General features: G+C 36.7%; 1 protein-coding gene across 1 annotated transcript in view; it reads left to right on the forward strand.

The window, feature by feature from the left end:
* Positions 1 to 20,549, forward strand: part of PIK3C2G (phosphatidylinositol-4-phosphate 3-kinase catalytic subunit type 2 gamma) — a 383,353-nt gene that overhangs the window by 309,344 nt on the left and 53,460 nt on the right. The window contains 1 exon segment of the mRNA XM_007967793.3: positions 15,319 to 15,394. Coding sequence (XP_007965984.3) covers positions 15,319 to 15,394 — 76 coding nt within the window.

Raw genomic sequence — 20,549 nt, forward strand, 5'->3', positions numbered from 1 at the left:
GCAAGAGGTCTCTGGGGATTTGTTCTAAAGATACAAGAGCAGCCCAGGTGGAGGGATGCCTATAAATCTCTGAGATCTCTCTGTCTTTCTGTTTCTCTGTCTCTCTCACACACACACATGCACACAACTGACAAAAGAAAATGGACTATCCCAATACCTTTTCTAATGGAGTTGATCAGTTTAGATATCCTTGTTCCATATCTACCTGGCTTATTTTTTAGCTTCACTCTTTTCCTCAAAATGGATTTAAACTTTTTTTCTTTCAGTGTTTGTAGTTCATTCAAGTTCGTTCTTGTAGTGCTAAAAAGAATTCCTTTTGCTTCTTTAAATTGTGCTCTGTTTTGGTGGAATTGTGTTGTGGACCAAATAAGATCTTTATAAAGAGTAACAGAAACGGCCGGGCATGGTGGCTCATGCCTGTAATCCCAGCACTTTGGGAGGCTGAGGTGGGTGGATCACGAGGTCAAGAGATTGAGACCATCCTGGCCAACATGGTGAAATCCCGTCTCTACTAAAAATGCAACAATTAGCTGGGCATGGTGGCACACACCTGTAGTCCCAGCTACTCTGGAGGCTGAGGCAGGAGAATTGCTCGAATCTGCGAGGTGGCGGTTGCAGTGAGCAGAGATCATGCCACTGCACTCTAGCCTGGCAATACAGCGAGACTCCGTCTCAAAAAAAAAAAAAAAAAGAGAGAAATAGAAATGTAATAAAAGTAATAGCAAGTGATAGCAGTTCCTAAACAAATGTGTGCCCATATTTGAGGTTAGCTGAGATATTCAAACAGCTGTTGTTTTTTTAAATTTTTAAAGCCATATTCACTGTGAACTTCAGCTCTTCTCAGTATTGTTGTTCATTACCAGAAGTTCCCTAAAATAAGAAATTGATATTACTTAAGTTTTAAGCAGTGTTATTTTTTTAAAGCAGAAATCAAATGTCAAAATAAATCCAAATGGATAAATCCTATCTTAATAGTGAGCATATGTTTCTTGTTCCCTGCTTGCTAAACCCAGATGTTAATTACTACATTTGTCACTACATTGCTCTTTTCTTATTTGGAGCTAGCTGAGATTATGTTGCACGCAGGATAAATGTCATGTGTGTACCATCAGTAAAGCCAAGATTACTTTACACAGTCTACTAAAATGCTGATGACATTTTAAACTGGAAATGTAAAGGATTCTTTAGAAGTTCACTATTCTTCATAGTGTCATTCTTCCATGTGACTCTAATATGAATATAGTGGGTTGAACTACATTAAAGACTGGACATTCTGACATGCTGCTTTATTTAAAAAAAAAAGCAATAAAATAAAATTACTGTTCAACTTTGATTTAAAACTCTTATGGGAATTCATTTTTAAATCCACATTTTTACAGCACTTCATCGTGTTTGAGAGAGATAGATTTAGCTTATTGTTTTAACTCACTAAAACTAAATCTTGCAGCCAATTCTAGATGTTGGCTGAACAGTTAATAAATGGGAATGCTTAATGTGCTATTTTTAAAGAAAGAAAAAATTGATCTCACTGTTATATTACATTACTTCTGGCCTTTGCAAGTACTTTAACTCTGCAGTCTTTGATAACGAGAATATGTTCAGATGACATAGGAAAAGCACTTAGGTTTTAGGTAACTTTGAATTGACCAACTCTCTCAAAAAATCAATCATATTAAATTGTAAATGACTTAACATAATTGGCAAACAGAATATTAGTAAGAACTCTGAACTTAAACTATAAACTGATGCAGATTTTAATTTAAAATTATTCAATTGGGTTTCAAATTTGTTCTTTATTGATTGCATTGTTAAATTTAAAAGCACATTATTAGACATTGAAAATCCTATATTAGATAAACATATCTACTCTGTGAAAAAAATACACACACACATATATATATACACACACAAAACCTCACAGAGCATTTCATTTAGCTTATTGCATTTACCTGAGTCATTGATATCAAAGGACAGTAACTTTAGATCCCCTAAGAAAAATCCCAAATGTTTATTTATTTATTCACCAAATATGCAATACTCTACATAAGAGAAGTGTTCCAAATATCTAACAACTCTTAGCGCACAAGCACTGACCTAGTCAGAATGTTTGCCAACCACTAATGTGCCTTTATGGCCTGACAAGCTTGCATTGGCTGAACATTTACTGTGATGGCAAAATCTTGGGAATGGAGAGTGGGGCAAGTAGGAGACTGAATCTAAACTCACTGCATTTGAGTTGCCCATAAGGCTTCCAGAGATGTCAAGTGGGAAGGTGGATTCATATATCTCGAGTTTAGCCGGGAGGTTAGGCTGGAAATATTCATAATGCTGTTGTCAGCAAATAATTGATTATCAAAGGCATGAGACAGGATGAGATTACTTAGGGTGAGAGTGTAAATATGAAAAAGAAGCAGCCTGAGGACTAGACTGTGCAGAACACCAATTTTAAAGCTTGAAGAGATACAAGAGAATCAACAAAGGAGGCTAAGCAGGTGCAACCAGTTGGACACCAGAAGACTGTGGTGCCTGGAATTTCAGAGAAAAGCGAATTTCAAAGAAGAAGGGATAATAAGCTGTGTCAAATGCTACTGATGGTCAAAAGTTGAGAATTGACCACTAGATTAAGCAAAAATGGATATGATTAGTGAAATGAAGAAAAACACTTTGAAAGCAGGCTGGCCAGGATGGCCAGCTAGAAGCAGCTAGTGTGCACAGCTCTCATGGAGAGAAATAGAAGGGGCAAGGAAATTCAGCACCTGGGACTGAAGCATCTGGGGTCACACATTGGGATTCATCAAGAAAACAAGTCAACCCACAGAGAATGGAGAAAAGCAACAACCGCCTACTGAGAAGTGACACAAAAACAGGGGAGCTTCCCCAGCTCAGGGAAATGGTAAATGAGTGAGTAAACCCCAGGAACCACAGTTCTCCCATGGATTTTGCAACCCTTGGGTCAGGAGATCCCCTCGTGAACCCACTCCACCAGGCCCTTCAGTCTGACAGACTGAGCTGCGCAGAATCTCAGCGGAGCAGCCACTAAGACACACGCGAAGCACCAGGAGCTTTAGATACCGGGCTTCCCAGCAAAAGTGGCCGCAACTCTGGCAAAGTGAGAGGTTAGACTCCCATACATACCCCTAAGAAAGCGGCTGAATCCAGGGGGCTGAGCAGCAATGGTGTGCAGGCTCCACTTCCACAGAACCTGGCAGGATGAGACCCACTGGCGGAGATTTTCAGTCAGGCACAGGTAGCAGCATTACACCTCCCCGAAACCGAGCTCCCACAGCGAGGGGTGCGCTGCCATCTTTGCTGTTTTGCAGCCTTAGCAGTTATTGCCTTCAGTGCAGCCACCCTAAGAAAAAGCAGTCAGACTGCTTTTCTTTTTCATGTGGGGCCCCGACCCCTCTTCTCCTCACTGGGCAGGACCTCCCAGCTGGTATCACCAGCCACTCTCATCAGTGTTTTCTAACTGGCCGTGGTTCCAAGCCTCTCCAGGACGAAGCTCCCACAGAGAGGGACAGGCGGCCATCTTTGCTCTTTCACAGCTTTAGCCGTTGTTGTTTTCAGGCGCTGGAGAGTCCGGGGTGACTATAGGCTGGAGCAGTCCCGTGGCACGGCACAGCAGCTCTGTGGAGAAGCAGCCAGATTGCTTTTTCATACGGATTCTGAATCCTATTTCTCTTTACTGGGCAGAATCTCCTGACTGAGGTCTACAACCACTGCTGTCAGTGTGTTCAGGCCAGCAACAAGTCCGTACGTCCCTTGGATAGAGACAGAGCACTCAGAGAGAGGGGCAAGCCACTATATTTGCTGTTTCAAAGCCTTTGCTGTTGGTACTTTCACTGTAGGTGCTGAAAAATCCAAGGTGACTGGGGACTAGAGCAGACCCCCAGCATACTGCAGCCCTACAGAAAAGTGGCCAGGCTGTTTGTTACATGGGTCCCCAGCCCTGTGTCTCCTCAGTGGGTGGGACCTCCTGGCCTGAGTCTCCAGCCATTCCTCGTTAAGAATATGGAGACAGGCCGGGCGCGGTGGCTCAAGCCTGTAATCCCAGCACTTTGGGAGGCCGAGACGGGCGGATCATGAGGTCAGGAGATCGAGACCATCCTGGCTAACACGGTGAAACCCCGTCTCTACTAAAAAAAATACAAAAAACTAGCCAGGTGAGGTGGCGGCGCCTGTAGTTCCAGCTACTTGGGAGGCTGAGGCAGGAGAATGGCGGGAACCCGGGAGGCGGAGCTTGCAGTGAGCCGAGATTGAGCCACTGCACTCCAGCCTGGGCGATAGAGCGAGACTCCGTCTCAAAAAAAAAAAAAAAAAAAAAAAGAATATGGAGACAGTAACAGCTCTGCCACTCCCTGAGACAGAGCTCCCAGTGGGAGGGGTGGGTTGCCACCTTTGCTGTTTTGCAGCCCTTGTCCTGCTGTCTCCAGGCTCTGAAGAGTCTATGGGGATCAAGGGCTGGTCCAGAACCCAAGCGCAGAGCACCCACTGCACAGAAAAGTGGACATACTGTTTGCCACACAGGTCCTAGTCATCACTTCTTACTAAGCAGGGCTTCCCAACCTGGGACTCCAGCACAACTACCCTTTCCCTGGCTGACCACTTTAATCAGAGGCAGCCCGCCAGTTAAAGGAACACCCACATGCAAAGATAAGAAAAAAACCAATGCAGGAACTCCAGCAACTCAAATGGCGAATTATGTCCTCAAATTATTGCACTAGTTCTCCAATAAGGGTTCTTAACTAGGCTGAGTTGGCTGGAATGACAGAAATAGAATTAAGGATATGGATAGGAAAAAAGATCATTGATGCTCAGGAGAAGAGCAAAACCTAATCCATAAGAATCACAATAAAATAACACAGGAGCTGACAGATAAAATAGACGTATTTTTAAAACCCTAATAGATCTGATAAAGCAGAAAAACATGCTAAAGTAATTTACAATGCAGTTACAAATATTAACAGCAGATTAGGCCAAGCTGGGGAAAGAATTTTGGAACTTCAAGACTGGCTCTCTGAAATAAGAGGGTCAGACAAAAATAAAGAGAAAAAGAATGAAAAGAAATGAACAAAACCTCTGAGACATATGAAATCATGTAAAGAAGTCAAATCTATGAATTACTGACATCCCTGAAAGGAACGGGGAGAAAGCAAACAACTTGGAAATATATTTCTGAATATCATCAATTGAAAACTTCCCCATCATTGCTAGAGAGGAAAACAGTAAAACTCAGTAAATATAGAGGACCCCTGCAATATTCTACAGAAGATGATCATCCCAAGACACATAATCATCAGATTTTCCAAGATTGAAATGAAAGAAAAAATATTAAATGGAGCTAGAGAGAAAGGGAAGGTCACCTACAAAGAGAATACCATCAGGCTAACAGTGGACCTCTCAGCAGAAAATCTATAAGCCAGAAGAGGCTGGGGGCCTGTATTCAACATTCTTAAAGAAAATAAAATCTTCAACCAAGAATTTTACATCTAACCAAATTAAGCTTTCTCAGTGAAGGAGAAATAAGATCCTTTTCAAATAAGCAAATGCTGATGGAGTCCAATACCACCAGACCTGCCTTACAAGAGATCTTGAAAGGAGCACTAAATATAGAAAAGAAGCATTATTATCAGATGATACAGAAACACACTTAAGTACACAGACCAGTGACACTCTAAAGCAAACACACAAACAAGCTGGCATGATAACCAGCTAACAACACAATGACAGGATCAAATCTACATATAACAAAACTAAACTTGAATGTAAATAGACTAAATACCCATTTACATTACACACAGTTCCATTTACATATAAAAAGCACAGAGTGGTCTACTGGATATAAAAGCAAAACCCAATGGTATGCTATCTTTAAGAGTCCCAGCTCACACACAGTGACACCAATAGACTCAAAATAAAGGGATGGAAGAAAATCTACCAAGCAAATGGAAATCAGAAAAAAAGCAAGAGTTGTAATCCTAATTTCCAGCAAAATAGGCTTTAAACCAACAAAGATTTAAAAAAAAAAAAAAAAAAAAAAGGCATTACATAATGGTAAAGCATTCAATTCAACACGGAGACCTAACTATCCAAAATATATATGCAGCCAATACAGGAACACCCAGATTCATAAAGCAAGTTCTTAGAGAGCTACACAGAGACTTAGACTCCCACACAATAATAGTGTGAGACTTCCATTGACAGTACTAGACAGATCATTGAGGCAGAAAATTAACGAAGATGTTGAGGACCTGAATTCAACATTGGACCAAATGGATCTAACAGACCTCTATGGAATTCTCTACCCAAAAATGACAGAACATACATTTTTCTAATTGCCACATGGCACATACTCTAAAATCAATCACACAGTCGGACAGAAAGCAAGGCTCAGCAAATTCAAAATAACTAGAATTATACCAAACACATTCTCAGACCACAGCAAAATAAAAATAGAAATCAAGACTAAAAATATTGCTTAAAACTATGCAATTACATGGAAGTTAAACAACTTACTCCTGAATGGCTTTGGGGTATACAATGAAATTAAGGCAGAAATCAAGAAGTTCTTTGAAACTAATAAGAACAAAGATACAGCATACTAGAATTTCTGGGACATAGCTAAAGCAGTGTTAAGAGGGAAATTTATTGCACTAAACACCCACATCAAAAAGTTAGAAGGATCTCAAAGTAACAACCTAATATCACAACTAAAAGAACTAGGGATTCAAGAGCAAACCAACCCCAAAGCTAGCGTAAGAGTAACCAGATAAGAAATAACCAAATAATAAGAAATAACCAAAATCAGAGCTTAACTGAAGGAGATCAAGACACCAAAAAAACTCAATCAATCAATTAATCTAGGAGTTAATTTTTTGAAAAAATTAGTAAGATATATAGGCCATTAGCTAGACTAACAAAGAAGAAAAGAGAGAAGATCCAAATAAACACAATTAGAAATGACAAAAGGGACATTACCATTGACCTCACAAAAATACAACCAACCATCAGAGACTTACTTATGAGCACCTCTATGCACACAAATTAGAAAACCTGAAATGGATGGATAAATTCCTGCACACACACACACCATCCCAACACTGAACCAGGAAGAAATTAATTCCCTAAACAGTCCAGTGATGAGCTCTGAAATTGAATCAGTAATAAATAGCCTAGTAACCAAAAAAGCTCAGGATCAGACAGATTCATAGATGAATTTATCAGATGTATAAAGAAGAGCTGTACAATTACTACTGAAACTGTTTTTGAGGAGGGACCTTTCCCCAGTTCATCCCATGAGGCCAGCATCATCCTGATACCAAAGCCTGGCAGAGACACAACAAATAAAGAAAACTTCAGGCCAATATAACATTGATGCAAAGATTCTCAACTAAATATTTGCAAATCAAATCAGAAGGACATAAAAAAGCTAATTCACCACAATGAAGTAGGCTTCATCCCTGGGATGAAAGGTTGGGTCAACATATGCAAGTCAATAAATGTAATTCATCACGTAAACAGAACTAAAGACAAAAGCCACATGACTATCCCAATACATGCAGAAAAGGCGTTTGACAAAATTCAACATCACTTTATTTTAAAAACTCTCAATAAACTAGATACTGAAAGAACCTATCTCAAAATAATAGACGCCATCTATAACAAACCCACAGCCAACATCATACTGAATGGGCAAAAGCTAGAAGCATTCCCCTTGAAAATCAGCACAAGATAAGGATGTCCTCCCTCATCACTCCTATTCAACATAGTATTGGAAGTCCTGGCCAGAGCTGTCAGGCAAGAGAAATAAATAAAAGTCATCCAAATAGGAAGATAGGAAGTCAAGCTATCTCTGTTTGCAAAAACCCCACTGTCTCAGCCCAAAAGCTCCTTAAGCTGATAGACAACTTCAGCAAAGTTTTGGGAAACAAATCAACATACAGAAAGGAGTAGCATTCCTATACACCAACAAAGTCAAGCCAACAGCCATATCAAGAATGAAATCCCCTAAGAATGAAATCCCTTTCATAACTGCCATAAAAAGAATAAAATACGTAGGAATACAACTAACCAGAGAGGTGAATGATCTCTAAAATGAGAATTACAAAACATTGCCCAAAGAAATCAAAGATGATACAAACAAATGGGAAAAACATTCCATGCTCATGGATATATCAGAGCTTGCAGTGAGCTGAGATCCGGCCACTGCACTCTAGCCTGGGCAACAGAGTGAGACTCCACCTCAAAAAAAAAAAAAAAGAAAGAAAGATTAATATCATTAAAATGGCCATACTGCCCAAAACAATTCGCAGAGTTAATGCTACTCCTATCAAGCTACCAATGACATTCTTCACAGAACTGGAAAAAAACTATTTTAAAATTCATATGAAACCAAAAACCAACAACAACAACAAAACAAAACAAAAACGCCTAAATAGCCAACACAATCCTAAGCAAAAAACAAAACTGGAGGCATCACGTTACCTAACTTCAAAACTATACTACAGGGAGACAGTAATTAAAATAGCATGGTACTGATTTAAAAAAAAAAAAAAAAAAAAGACATATATAGCAGTAGAACAGAATAACGAGCCCAGAAATAAGGCTGCACACCTATAGCCAACCGTTTTTTGACAAACCTGACAAAAGCAATGGGGAAAGCACTCCCTATTCAATATATGCTGCTGAGATAACTGGCTCACCATATGCAGAAGATCGAAATTGGACATCTTCTTTATGCCACATACAAAACTCACTCAAGATGGAATAAAGACTTATATACAAAACCCAACACTATAAAAACCCTAGAAGACAACCTAGACAATACCGTTCTGAACACAGGAACAGGCAAAGATTTCATGATGAAGGCACCAAATGCAATCACACCAAAAGGAAAAAATTGAAAATTGGGATCTAATTAAACTTAAGAGCTTCTGCACAGCAAAAGAATTAACAGAGTAAACAGAAAACCTACTGAATGAGTGAAAATACTTGCAAACTATGCATCTGACAAAAGTCTAATATCAACATCTATAAGAAACTTAAATTTACAACAAAATAAAACAACCCCATTAAAATGTGGGCAAAGGACATTAACAGACACTTTTCAAAAGAAGACATACATGTAGCCAAGAAGCATAGGAAAAATTACTCATATCACTGATCATTACATAAATGCAAATCAAAACCAATGAGATACCATCTTACACCAGTCAGAATAGCTATTATTAAAAAGTCAAAAAATAACAGGTGCTAGAGAGGTTATAGAGAAAAAGAAATGCTTATACGCTGTTGGTGGGAGTGTAAATTAGTCCAAGCATTGTGGAAAGCAGTATGGTGATTCCTCTAGGAGCTAGAAACAGAACTACCGCTTGACCTAGCAATCCCATTACTGGATATATACCCAAAGAAATATAAATCATTCTACCATAAAGACATACACGTGTAGGCTTATTGCAACACCATTTACAATAGCAAAGAAATGGAATCAACCCAAATACCCTCAATGGCAGATTGGATAAAGAAAATGTGGTACATATACACCATGTAATACTATGCAGCCATAAAAAAGAGCAAGATCATATCCTTTGCAGGAACATAGATGGAGCTGGAGACCACTATTCTTAGCAAACTAATGCAGGAACAGAAAACCAAATACCACACGTTCTCATTTATAAGTGGGAGCTAAATTATGAGAACACATGAACACAAAGATAGGAACAACAGACACTGGAGTCTACTTGAGGGTGGAGGTTAGGAGGAAAGAGAAGATCAGAAAAAAGAACTACAGGGAACCCATATAACAAACCTGCACATGTACCCGTGAACTTAAAAGGTTTTTTATAAAAAGAAAGAAGATTAAAGTTGTAATCAGGAGATCTATTTATGGATCTATTAATAAATTAGATACGATTTTAAAATTAAAAAAAAGAAAAAGAAAAACAGTTTGATGGGAATCTTAGGAACAAAAACTTGATTGGAATTGCTTAAGGGAGAATGTAAAGAGAGGAATTTGAGATAGAAAGCAGAAAACCATCCTTGCAGGAGCTTTGCTCTAAAGATGAAAGAGTGTGCAGAGAAATGTAGGTCAAAATTTTTCTTTATTAAAATAAATTATAGCGTCTTTACGAATTCCAGTGACCTACGGTAAGTAGGCAAGTGCAATAACAGGAGGTAGAGGGCAGTATAGTCAGTAGACACGCTATTCAAATCTGGGTTTGGTTTTTTTTGTTGTTGTTGTTGTTGTTTTGTTTTTGAGACGGAGTCTCGCTCTGTCGCCCAGGCTGGAGTGCAGTGGCCCGATCTCGGCTCACTGCAAGCTCCGCCTCCTGGGTTCACACCATTCTCCTGCCTCAGCCTCCCGAGTAGCTGGGACTACAGGCGCCCACCACCACGCCCGGTTAATTTTCTGTATTTTTGGTAGAGACGGGATTTCACCATGTTAGTCAGGATGGTCTCGATCTCCTGACCTCGTGATCCACCCGCCTCGGCCTCCCAAAGTGCTGGGATTACAGGTGTGAGCCACCACGCCCGGCCAAATCTGGGCATTTTTATGAAGGAAGAAAAAAATAGAGGTTAGAAAAGCAAGGAAATGCAAACAGGATGCCTACCCCACCATCTTCTGGGACAGGATTATTAAGAAAATGAGAGGGACCACAGGTACCATTTCAGAGACTTAAAGGGGAAGAGGAATGGAACGCTCAGAGAATACAATGTGTTTAGCACATAAGGAATTTTGCCCATGGCATTCTCCAAGGCTTATTGCTGTCTTTTCTTTTTTCCACAATGCTTCATTTTCATCTTTCTTAAAACAAACATGATTGTAATGCTTTTCTTCTTTACATTGATAAATAGGTCAATCTAACCTTAAGCTAGAAGAGGAATGTGCTCTAGGTTCCCTACAAAGTTCTCTCTTGCTCTCTCCTGCCTGTCCCCCATCAACACTCTTCACTTCTATAGTCCATTTTCAGTGGTCATATAAGTGAGCCTGGACTTAGTAACTACATGGTCCCAGTTTTGTTTGTATCCAACTTTCTCATTTATAGGATACAGTAGTTCAAGTCAGAGGTTTTTTTTTTTTAACCTGGGAAACTACAACCACTTGAGGAATTAAGCAGAAAAGAAACATTCTTCATAATGTGAGAATCCTCTAGGTATTTCAGGACACTTAGGATAAGTGACCTTGCCCATTAATTTCTAGCTGTATCCTCCAGTCCTTGATACAACCAAAAGTATGGCCACATACTTTCCAAACACCTCATATTCTAGGGTTGATAGATATAATACGGGTTACCCAGTTAAATTTGAGTTTTCCATAAACCATAAAGTTTTTAGTAAAAGTATGTCCAAAATATTGTATGGGCACCCTCTGTTTTTATTACTCTAGTTGGTAACCCTACATATGGGGAACCCTCCTGCATACACCATAGACTATGTGAAAATGACCCCTTAGAGTTGTGCAATGTCCAACCTACACTAGTAAATGTGGCAACACTGTTTGGAAGTCAATACCGTGGAGAACACTGGTGTAGGTTATTAATGAGAGCAACTGTAGCACTGATATTTCTATTAATCTTCAGACTATCTATTGGTAGTGCAATATGCTAAAAAGCTGTGGGATGCATACATATAAGCAAAATCAAGTCTGAGAAAATTTAAAAGTTGATCATTTTGAGATCTGGTAATATTACTTTTTGTACCTTCTTTATCTCTTTTATTGATTTATCCCTCTCTTGACTCTGGATCTTGTTTGTTTATTCCCAGGAGAGAAAATAACCTTGTTGCAATAAGAAGTTAGTATTTAGTCAACCACACCCAGAATTATAAATGAGGACTTGAAGGATATGACAGTACAAACACAAGGGAATAATTAGCTAGTAGTGACATTTCAGACACTAATTGGAAAGACTTCTTGCCTACTATTGAAGTTTAATAACCATTGGATGATGAGGTCAAAATGTCACCAAAGAAGAGTAATTGACTAGTTGTCAAAAGGCCAAAGAGGGTCAAATTTCCTTAAACAGATTCTGCAATCTGAGGTTTGATTTTATGCTTTCAAAATAAAAAATCTTGACTCGGTCATCTCCTTGAATATGAGTCCATTTCTTAAAAGTAGACTTCTATTAAACAAGTTCACAAGAGATCAATTCACAGATGAAAACTGGCAACTGACTAATTTACAATGATACATAGAAGAAAATTGGTGACTAATTTACAATGATGCATAAACTGCTATGCAGATAAGAATATCTGCATTTGAAACTGATGTATTCTACATTTGAAGACAGACATCAGTTTGTTTCTGTTAACTAGTATTTATTGAAATAAACTGTTTTATTGGAGAGAAGCATAAGTGAATAAGTCACAGTCTGCACTTGTATTTTACTAAGATTAACAAGAGTAGAGAAAAGAGAACATGACAAACCCTGGGCAAATGGGTGGATAGGGGCAGAAAAGAAAGAGAAAGGAGAATGTAGGAAGACAAAGAGGTGACAGACCATGACACATTTGAGAAAGTAAACATAATTCAGCAAAGGTAAGCTTGAAGCACCAGATGAGAAAGGGTGAGAGAAGAACATAGGGAAACAAGCAAGATCCCACTCAAGACCAGTCTTACAAACTTTGTTCAGCAGTTGGTCTGTTTCTTAAGAGTAATGCAGAATCACTACACGTTTTAAGCAGTTAATGATTAGATTTTCATTTCGAAAGATCTGTTGAGCAATTGTGTAGAGAATGTATTGGATTAAAGGGTAGCAAGATCAGTAGTAAGGACCCAAGACAAGCATCAAGGCTATAACATAGATGAGAATTGATGGTGTTGGAACTAGATGATATTAGTATACCTGGAAGGAGAAGATGGATAGGTGAGATATTTAGCAGGTACAAACCACAGAGTTTAGCAATTAATTTCAGGTATGGCATGAAGAGAACAGAGAATCCAAGAAGGTACACTCTATTTTGAGCATGGACATAAGAGAAGAAGCAAACTGAGATGAAGGAAAGGAAAAAGTATTTAGTGGCATACTTTTGTGGTTTGATTTGTCCTCAGAAGAGTCAAGTGAACCAATAAAAAGGTATTTTGAGATAGAGGGCTTAGGTTTAGGAGACAGATCTGGAATAAATGTTTAGATTTATGCATCGTTATAGATGTCACCAAAGATCACAGTATCACCCAGAAAGGATACATTAGAGTAATAAAAGAGATGAGCCTAGAAGTTAGAAACACTTAAATCATAAGCAAAAGGAAAAAGAGTCCACAAAAAAGTCTCAGAAGTGATGGCAAGACTAAGGGAAGACAGTCACTTGGGAGAACACGTAATATAAAAGCAAAGAAAAGACAGAATTCACTAAAAATGGAATAGCTAGATCGTGACAAAGGAAATTCCCACTGGTTTTGAAATATATATATGTATTTTTTTTAAGAGAGGGGTTGTGAGAGAAGATAATTAGAGCATTTTTCAGAGGACATTTAGTGGCAGAAACCTGAATGTAGTTGATCGTAAAGTGAGTAGAAATTGAAGAAGTAGAACCAGTGTGAGCACAGACAATTCTTCCCATAGGTTTATTTGCATCAGGGAAGAGAAAAATAACACACAATTTGCAAGGGGCATTAATGACAAAATTCGATTTATGTGTGAGTATACTTTGGGTGGTTTGACTCACCTGTTTGTTAGTTTTTAAAATGGACAGAATTGACCATATTTTATGTTAATGAGGAAAAAGGGAAGAAGGGTGAAATGGCTAAAATATAGATGGAAATCTTCTACAAGGTTCCTGATGAGGAACTAATAGAATCCAAGACGCAGATAAAGGGCTCAGCATTAGATGGTTTGCCAGGACTGCCATAACAAACTACTAAAAATTGTATGGCTTAAACAACAGGATATTATTGCTTCACAGTTCTGGAAGCTAAAAGTCTGAAATAAAGATATCTGCAGGGTTGGTTCCTTCTGATGGCTATGAGGAAAGAATCTATTCCAGGTCTCTTTCCTTGGCTTGTAGATGGTCGTCTTCTTCCTATGTCTCTTCACCTTGTCTTCCTTCTATGAGTGTGCCCAAATTTCCTCTTTTTATAAAGACACCAGTCAATTGGATTAGGGGCCCACTCTACTCCAGTATTACCCCATCCTAACTTAACTCATTACATCAGCAATGACCTTATTTCCAACTAAGATCATGTCCTGGAGTACCAGGGATGAGAACTTTAAGATATGAATTTGGGAGGGGGAAATAATTTAACTATAACAGATGGAAAGACATATTTTTTTTCCATTGTAAGAGGATGGAAAGCTGTGTGTCTGTAGATTTTATGGCAGGAAGTATAGGAATTTCCATCTGCCTTTTATTTTCTTTGAACTAGAGATAGTCGTTAGCGGAGAAGGAGTCAGAGTTGGAAGTTAAAGTCTCCTGGGGAAGAGTAGAAACAGCCATTGAACAGTGAGAGAAGAGAACAGGGAGGCTGTAAGGCAGCTTTGACAGCTACTATGGTATCAGCCTATGAAAGGTAGTTCAAGGAAATAATCAATTATTCTTTGGTGCCCTTTAGATAATAATATAAGATCTCATGGAGAGGGCTACTTTTGGCCATATAGTAGCTTACAACAAAATGTGTGCCAGTTTTACTAAGGAAAAGCTGTTCCCAGACTTCCCAGTTAGCCATTCATTTGGAGATCAGGTTAAATGCCAATTTGTTTGTGATTATCCCTATTTAAAAGAGAAACATGCTTCTCTGTACATAGTAAAATTATATATAACTAGAATTTTTATTAAAGTAATAATCTGTTTTCTCCACTTAATTGTGTTCTAAAGAGAGAGCACACCTTATGCATCTGTCTTGAAATATCCCCTGACATTCCTTAGTGCTCTGAGTGTAGTCAGTACTCAGCGAGTATTCCTAGAATTGAACCTTGAGTAGTAATTGTTACTCACTAAGTGAGCATCTGTGTCCCACTCAGAGTAATTTTTCTCAGAAAGGCCATCCAAGGATACACTTTGTTTTCAAAAATTGAGATGTGAAATGCATGCATATTTGTAAAATTCAAGAATGTGGACATTTATGATGAGGTCCAAGAACAGAGCACACTTGACCCTCTTGAAGAAATAGAAAGTAATCTGACCTCCAATCACACAAAAGTTTAGTTTAACTTAACGGTAAAATGATAGCATTGACCTAATAAACCTTTCTAATATACTTTCTATTTGTGGAATCTACAACAGGTATCTATTTTAAAATGACATACATGGCAATTGTATGTAATAATGGATAGGAGTAACAAATATAAGAAATGAAGAAATATTATGTTTCGTTTTGTTTTTCAGAGTGATTGTGTACTTAGCTTTTTCCTCTCTGAGGCTGTGCAACAAACAGCTGAAGAATCATCACTTATGTACCTAGGTAAGTAACTTTGTCATTATATTATGTGCAGTGATTTTCAATATAATTGGACAAAAAGATATCACAACTATTTTTTTTCAATTTTTCAATTAAAATCTCTTTTTAAGAATAAGTCTTTAATACTCTTTTGTAACCATTTCCATAGCATAAACTTGAATAATCCAGATTTTGAAAAAATAAAATATGAGGTTGTAGAATTCTCATAAAAAATTGTAGAATTCTAGAGGTGTGGGGCTTTGATGAAAGGTTGACTCTATTCTGTCACTAAAGTCTCTCAAGAAAATTGTTTCTCTGTGTTTCAAGAAATTATACTGCAGACTACTGTCAAATCTTTTTTATTTTGATTATATTATTTCTTTGAAAGGTATTTTGAAATACATTTGCACACATTAAAAATTTAGCATTATTAGTGCAAAAACTAAAATGGTTGAGAACTTTTTTTTAATTTCTTACACCATAGAATATTCAAGATTTGTTTCAGCGGTGATGAGTGACAAAAGATTTGATTCTCAATACATTTAGATTATAGGCTACATATTAAATACAATGTATTATCTTAAAACAACAGAACTCATATTTCCTAGCACAATATGCAAACTATTACAACAAGCAAGGATTAGCAGGAAGTTATTCCTTCTTGTGCTAATCAAATTATTTTCTTTTTCACGTTTTTGAATTCTTAATTCTTTTGTCACAGAACATTAGCTGGTTCTAAGCAAGAAGCACAATACTTATTTTAAGCACTATTCCTGTCTGTTGAAAATAAGTGTATGTTGTTAAATGATTACATGGTGAAATCATTCGAGTATATTAAAATGTTGGTTTACCTAGGAAAACATTAAGCAAAAAACTCAGATTTCACCATTTTACTACCTCTGCCAGTTACTTAAGAGGGCGGATTCCAGATACCTATGTATCTAGGCACATGACTTATAAAAATAATAGCGATATTTAACTCTAAATCTGGGAGATAATAATACTCTTTGCCTTTACTCACTAACTAAACATGCCTTGGGAGAACAATTGAGGAATTTAAGGAATTTATCTTGTTCAAATGCCAATTCAATCATCTCTCTTCTCTACTTAAAACTTCTCTTTGGCTTCTGATTGCGCTTAGGCAAGGCCAGCTGTATCCACTTGTGACCTGCACGGTCACACAGGGCAGGGTGCTGAAAAAGTTCTTGCACTTGGTTTAATACTCTGCTGCCATTGTCTTGAAATTCTTAATAAGTTTTGAAAAACCATTCCCACATTTTTATTTTGCACTGGGCCCCACCAATTATATAGCTGGTCTTGGCCTTTGGATAAACATCAAAACTCTCATCATGGCATTCCAGCAGAATATGGTCTTTGCTATACACTCCTAGAATGTTACGTCTTCAAAACACTTATTGCAGTGATAATTCTCGCTTGTGTGTTTATTTGTAGACCAGAAATCCACTGGGGATAATCCATGTCCATATGGTTCGCCATTGTATCCCTGGGGTCATGTACAGTGTCTGGGCTACTATAGTTGTTCAATAAATAATTACTGAATAAATGATTGATGACGAAAAGAACAATTATGGAGGACACCTTGATATTCTCTATCAAGGTAGCGTGACATTTGTAAAATAATTTTCGATTTTGGTTTTTCCTCTCTTGTCCTTATCAAAATGATGCTATTCCTCCCAAACTGATTACTTCATGTGTAAATGTCCTGGCACAAGAAATTCAAGGCCTCCCAACCACTAAAATTATCTTAACATTATCACTTGGAATAAAAAAATTTACAAATTATTACACTAAATATTATGGATACCAGACTCAACAAAGCAGTAACCACAAAAGTTGCTGGATTTTATTTTAAGTGTGACATGATCCTATATATTCTCCCAAAATTAATATAGCCCACATACCAAATAATACCTCCACAAAAAATAAAATAAAATTATCTACTCACATCTACTACATAGCTTTGACACACAGAAGATAGATATTTGTCAAGGTATGGAAATAATAACATAGGTAATGGAGTAGAACATGATCAAACCCAGCAATTGTCAGGGTTAAGAGGATGAGTTAATGAGCATGATTAAGCACCATTAATAATTACAAATGATTGCAAACAGAAGCTTTCAATCATTACCTCATATCACTACCTCCCATTTGAGATGTTAATTTAAAAGAGAATTTGAGGCCATGCCGTCTACATGGCAGGGTCTCACTAGTTAATGGTCTAGCTACTTGCTCTGGCAGAGCCCAGATCAATTATCCGTGGGTTGAAGTATGGTACTCAGGTTTTCAATTAAAATGTTAATGATGTGAAAGGCCAAGCAGTGTAAGAATAGAACTATTTAAAAATAAATACTTGTATTAAGTTGTTTCTGAAACATTCAGTTGAAAGCTTTGAAATAGTAGCCATTTTGCTATGTTGTATGACCTCATGTTTTTAATTAGAAAAATATTTTAGACTTTTGCATGTCTCTGATCTGGGAAGGAAAAGATTAAAAAATGATGAGTTAGGGGCTTTCTCTAATTACCTCATCTCTAACATCTGGGCGTGAAGGATATAACTAAAATCTAAGAAATCAAGCAATAGAAAAATCTATATCTGTGTTAGGGAAACACCAAAAAAACAAGCAAAATCACAACATCGAATATAATTGGGTGATAGATGAAACAGAGTGAGAAAGATTGTGCACACTAATTTCACCTTTATCTTTACTCACTTAGGAAACAAGTATTGTCAAAAGAAATAAAAAGTCTAATGCTATTAAATAAAGGCAACTGCTAAAACAAAAGTAGCAACTTTCTTAGGTATCATAAATACGTGAAAATAAAAGCAAATTACTTAGCAAAAGACTTCCTTTAAAAATCATAAAAATAAATATAAAGCATTAAGACAAACCTAAGAGAAAACTAATCCATTATATTAATAAGTAAAAATGGGCTTAACTCATCTATTAAGGAAGTTCTTTTTCAAACTGGAATAAAAATGCAAATTGTAACTCTCTGTGAAAACACACCTAAAACAAAGTTTCAACCTAAAAGGTTGAAAATTAAAATATAGCCATGGGTATATTAGGCAAAGCAGAGAAAATTCAATCAGAGGTCACAATCTCGATGAAGAAAAGGAGGAATTTAGGCTAAAAAGCATTGAATTAAATAAGAGATAGAATTTTATAATGAGTACAATTCTCAATAAAGATAGGCACAGTTATGACTACATAGCAAATGATATGACAGCCACATATATAAAACAGAAATTATTGAACATACAAGAAGAAACACACAAAAACACACTAGTAGTAGGATACTCTAATTCATATCTTGATTTATGAAAGCCCAAATGGAAAAAACTAAGATTTATAGAAAAATAAAGTAGTTAATAAGTCAAATTTTTTATCCTGAAAAAAATGTATCTTCTCTTCAAATGCCTATGAAAGTTTATAAAATAGATGATATATTTGACTACAGAAAAGCTCAATAAAGTCCAAAAAGTAAAAATAACGTAGTTGAAATTCTTTAATCGTTTTATCACTTTAACGAAGTGAAAATGTAATGGAAATTTTCAGAAAACTAGAAGACAGTTAGGTTTAGGAATTTAAAAAAAATCTTTTGAACAACTGGTGGATCAAAAGGATTACAAAAAAATTTTGCTAAATTTCTAAAGACTAGCGATAGGGAAATACTACATCTCAGAAACCATGAAAGATAAAACTATGCTCAGAGGAAAATTGGAATAAGAGTTACCAACCAAACGAAACAAACGAAAAAAGGATAAAGATAAAAGTAGATTTCAATTAGTTAGAACAAAGAAAACAGTGGAACAAATTAGAAGTAAAAAGTAAACAATAAAATAAATAAGTCACTATCTAACCTAATAAAAAATGGGGAGTAATACAAGTACACAAATATTAAAACAAAAGGAAATGCAAGAATTAACCATAGAAAGATGAAATTAAACAATAGTAACAGACTACCCGTTCAATTCCAGAAAATAAATTTGTAAATCTGTCTGAAATTGATAATTTTCTAGGAAAACAAAATTTACTTGGCCCAGAGAAGATGATTCTAACAAGATTAAGTTTGATCAAATAAATACAATATAATGCTTCACAATGCAAGCAAAACTTTTACATTTTTAAAAAAGTACCAAGTTCAGATGATATCCAGAGGAATTCTACCAAACTCTTTAAAAGCAGACAATTTCACTGTTACTTAAACACTTCCAGAGCAGAGAAAAAGAAAGAAAATTTTCCATATTACTTTTATGATACACAAAAAGTATTTATACCAGTAGCTTCTAGGATTACAAGGGTGGCAAATAAGAGATCACAGACCAATCTCACTTATGAATATCAATGAAAAATTCTAAATACAGTATTAGCCAAAATAATCCATCAGCACACTTAAGGAATATAATTCACCATGACAGAAATGCAAGAACAGTTCAATATTAGTACTATACATAATATATAATACATATTATCATATCGATGTATTTAAGGATAAAAATCACATGGTCACCTCTATAGACTCTGAAAAGGCATTTGATAAAATTGAATGAACTTTCTTAATAAAACAACCAATAAAATAAAAATTTAAAAAAATAAAATCCTGTCATTTGTGGTAACTTGGATGGAACTAGAGGACATTATGTTAAGTGAAATAAGCCAGGAACAGAAAGTTAAACACCACATATTTTCACTCATATGTGGAAGCTTAAAAACATTGATCTCAAAGGAGTAAAAAGTAGAACAGAGGATACTAGAGGATGAGAAGGGTGGGGGTAAAGGAGAGGTGGAGAGAGTTTTCTTTAAAGAATACAAAATTACAGCTAGATAGGCGGAATAAGATCTAGTGTTCTATACCACGTAGGATGTAGGGTGACTATAGTTAACGATAATGTTAATGATGAATCTGTAAATTACTTTGGGCAGTATGGCCATTTTAATGATATTCATATACCGAGTCTGTGGGCATGGAATTTTTTTTCATTCAAATTACCGATGTCATTTTTTACAGAATTTGAAAAAACTATTCTAAAATTCATATGGAACAACAACAACAAAAGCCCAAATAGCAAAGCAAAAAGAACAAAGTCAGAGGCATCACATTACCTGACTTTCAACTATACTAGACCTTACAGAGCCGGGCTGAGGGAAATACA

Source organism: Chlorocebus sabaeus, chromosome 11 (assembly GCF_047675955.1).
Source record: "Chlorocebus sabaeus isolate Y175 chromosome 11, mChlSab1.0.hap1, whole genome shotgun sequence".
NCBI classification, from domain to species: Eukaryota; Metazoa; Chordata; class Mammalia; order Primates; family Cercopithecidae; genus Chlorocebus; species Chlorocebus sabaeus.